The sequence below is a fragment of the Tupaia chinensis genome, unplaced genomic scaffold, assembly GCF_000334495.1.
Source record: "Tupaia chinensis unplaced genomic scaffold, TupChi_1.0 Scaffold149964_2, whole genome shotgun sequence".
NCBI classification, from domain to species: Eukaryota; Metazoa; Chordata; class Mammalia; order Scandentia; family Tupaiidae; genus Tupaia; species Tupaia belangeri.
The window spans coordinates 1,351,801-1,355,085 of NW_006209806.1; the positions used below are offsets into that span (position 1 = coordinate 1,351,801).

A 3,285-nucleotide genomic window follows, 5' to 3' on the forward strand; every position below is an offset into this window, starting at 1 on the left:
TGGGCCCGGAGCGGCCATGTCCCACGGCCCCAAGCAGCCCGGCGTGTCCTCCGCGTGAGTGCGCCGACCCTTCCATCCCCACCCCTGGCCCCCAACCCCAGGGTGCCAGCCGCAGCCCCCTCCTGTCTTGTCTGAGCTCCTAGATCCCCGCTTCCCCTGGGTCTTGACTCTCCCACCTAGGCGAAAGGGTCCCCGTGGGCTTCTGCGCTTACCCCGAGACCCCCTTTTCTGGGCCCCAGTTCCTCAGAGGGACACCTCCTGTCCTTAATGCTTCTGTCCCGACCCGGGTCCTGACTGTCTTCGATCCTGCCTCCTCTGTCTGCCCCCTCTCCACCATCCGTGATCTCTTAAAAGCTCTGGTGGGCGTCGGGGTATGGGGGGGCGGGGGCGGGGTGCTCCAGGCCGGCGGGCGGCAAGGCTCCGGGCCAGCATGGGGCCTTCGTGGTGGCTGTCAAGCAGGAGCGCAGCGAGGGACCGCGGGCGGGCGAGAAGGGACCCCAAGAGGAGGAGGTGAGTTCTTGCACTGCGGAGGGGGAGGTGCCGGAGTTCCGCCCCCAACGCTGAAGCCCCGCCCCAGCCTAGATTTGAATTAGTTGTGACTCCACCCACAGTCCTGATTTCTTTCTGGAAGCTGAGGCCATTCCTTGTCGCGGTGCCGCGCCCCAACTGGCCGGGTGACCAGTTAACGCGAAGGCCAGGTCCCGCCCACCGCCCAGTGCTCGCTCTACGCACGTCCAGGGCCCCGCCCACCGCCTTGCTCACCGCCCTGCGGAGGCACCTCCCAGCCTGTGGGCGTTTCCCCCAGCGAGAAGTCACGCCCACTGGCCACGCCCACAGCCCAAGCCAACCCTCTCCCAGCGTTCAACTCCTGCTCCTAGTACCTCGGATCCCATGTCTCCTTGCCAAGGACCCCTGGTTCTTCAGTTCGGGACCCCTGGCCCGCTCATACCTCCAGCCCTTCCGGGCCCCCACCTCCATACTAGCTCCGTCCATCATCTAGCTCCGCCCACATACTCCCAGGTCCCGTCCCCAACTCTCTGAGCTCCGCCCCAGTCCTCCAGTCTCCTCCCAATGATTCTTTGGGGTTCTGCAGCCAGTGAAGAAGCGCGGCTGGCCCAAGGGCAAGAAGCGGAAGAAGATTCTGCCGAATGGGCCCAAGGCACCTGTCACGGGCTATGTGCGCTTCCTGAATGAGCGGCGGGAGCAGATCCGCACGCGCCACCCGGACCTGCCGTTTCCCGAGATCACCAAGATGCTGGGCGCCGAGTGGAGCAAGCTGCAGCCGGCGGAGAAGCAGGTGGGGCAGGGCGCGGGGCTGAGGGCGGGCGGGCCCGCCTGCTCGCAGACACCCCTGGGGGCAGTATCGCCCAGCGGCCCAGACCGCCTTGAGTTCATTATTCCACCTGGGGCTACGACCATCCATTATGCGCCACCCCGGCAAGTCCTAGCAATAAGAAAGAGTAGGTTTCTTTCTGTTTCTTTTTTTTTTTTTTTTGTAGAGGTTTTTGCCATAGGGCGCTTCTACTCGCCAGGCAGAGAGACAGAGACAGTGAGAGGGAAAGTGAGAAATCACACGCGCGCGCGCACACACACACACACACACACACACGGGGAATGGCCACGCTGCAATCCTTTCTCTCTCCCTCGGTTCGGGATTGTGGGCAGACATGCACGTGCACACAGCTGTTTCTCAAGGCACCGAGTCCTGGTCTCAAATCTCGACGCCTGTGGGATCGAGCTGCCTTCACCACCAGGCCACAGATAGACCCAGGAAGAGTAGTTCTTAGACTTATAACTATCAAGGGACCAACAGGTGGCGTGATGGTAAAGGCTTTGGACTCCCACGTGGTGGAGGGCAGTTCCAGACCCTGACCTGGTGGCTTGCTTTCTCGCTTTCTCTCTCTCTCTGGTCAGATTTAAAAATGATAATAATAACAAATATTTTATAAATATTTATTTAATTTTATTAGTTTATTATTATTATGACCGACTGCGATGGCTTGAAAATCACCAGACCTGGTGGCTTGAAAATCACGCAGGGCATGTGTGCATGCATGCCCAAAAATCCCAGGAGGAGAAGGGACTGTGGCGTGGCCAACCCCATTGGGGGCTGATTTCTCGTTCCCTTTCTCTGTCTTTCCGTGGAGCACACATGCCCTATGGCAAAAACCTTAAAACCACCAAGAAACGGGTACTGGAGGACAGTGCAGACACAGTGGGTCCCCAGGGCGGGAGTGGGCAGTGACTCCGGCCTTGGTGGCCTGGGAGGGCAGGCGCGGGCTAGCAGGTGCATTGAGCAGCAGGCTCATTAGGGGTCCCACTGGAGGGCAGAGGGCGGGGCGGAGTGCTGGGCGTGGCCAGGCTGGCGCCTGCTCCTTCTACGCTGGGCCCAGCCCTGTGGCTCTCCCGCAGCGGTACCTGGACGAGGCGGAGAGGGAGAAGCAGCAGTACATGAAGGAGCTGCGGGCCTACCAGCAGTCGGAAGCCTACAAGATGTGCACCGAGAAGATTCAAGAGAAGAAGATCAAGAAAGGTGGGCAGGTCGACCACGGTTCGAGTCCTGGACCTGGCAGCTTACGATGCACGCTGGCGTGTGTGCCTGAGTGCTGAGATCCCAAGAGAAGAATGGAGGAGAAGGGATTGCAGAGTGGCCATCCCTCTGGGGGTGATTTTTCGCTTTCTGTCTCTGTCTCTGTCTCTCTGATGAATGCATGTGCCCTATATCAAAAATGTCTCCAAAAAAAGGTGGGCAGGGCCCAGCCCGGATGAGAGCAGGTACTGGTACCCACCCAGACAGACCCCGAGTGGGACTGGTGGAGCTCTGGGTACGGAGGATGTTCCAGGCAGGGGAACAGCCCCTGCGGAGCTACCTGGCCCGGGGCGGCTGGAGGCTGACGGTGCCTTCCTCCCTCTCCCACCAGAGGACTCGGGGTCCGGGCTCATGAATACCCTCTTGAATGGGCACAAGGTAAGCGCCCCTCTTCCCAGGACCACCTGGGGAGCAGGTCTGAAGGTTTCTAGACCCCTGAGTGACCCAGGACCAAGTAGAGTTGGAGCAGTGACTCTGGCCTGGGCTCAGGGACACCAGGGTGCGGCTGCCCTTCCCAAACACAAGACTGCTACCTAGTCCCTTGTCCCAGGGTGGGGACTGCGACGGCTTCTCCACCTTCGATGTCCCCATCTTCACTGAAGAGTTCTTGGACCAAAACAAAGGTGGGCGTAACCCGGGTCCCGTGCAGAGGGCAGGGTGGGCCGGTGGGCGCCCCGGCGGGAGGAGGAGTGGGG

The 3,285-nt window shown here is 60.8% G+C and overlaps 1 protein-coding gene across 1 annotated transcript in view; it reads left to right on the forward strand.

Moving 5' to 3' along the window:
- Positions 1–6: 6 nt before the first annotated feature.
- The window catches only part of HMG20B (high mobility group 20B), a 4,588-nt gene continuing 1,309 nt past the window's right edge, over positions 7–3,285 (forward strand). Inside the window, exons 1-6 of the mRNA XM_027769596.1 lie at positions 7–54; positions 402–510; positions 1,094–1,297; positions 2,413–2,533; positions 2,922–2,968; positions 3,141–3,279. Coding sequence (XP_027625397.1) covers positions 17–54; positions 402–510; positions 1,094–1,297; positions 2,413–2,533; positions 2,922–2,968; positions 3,141–3,279 — 658 coding nt within the window. The 5' untranslated portion in view covers positions 7–16. The remainder of the gene's footprint in view (positions 55–401; positions 511–1,093; positions 1,298–2,412; positions 2,534–2,921; positions 2,969–3,140; positions 3,280–3,285) is intronic.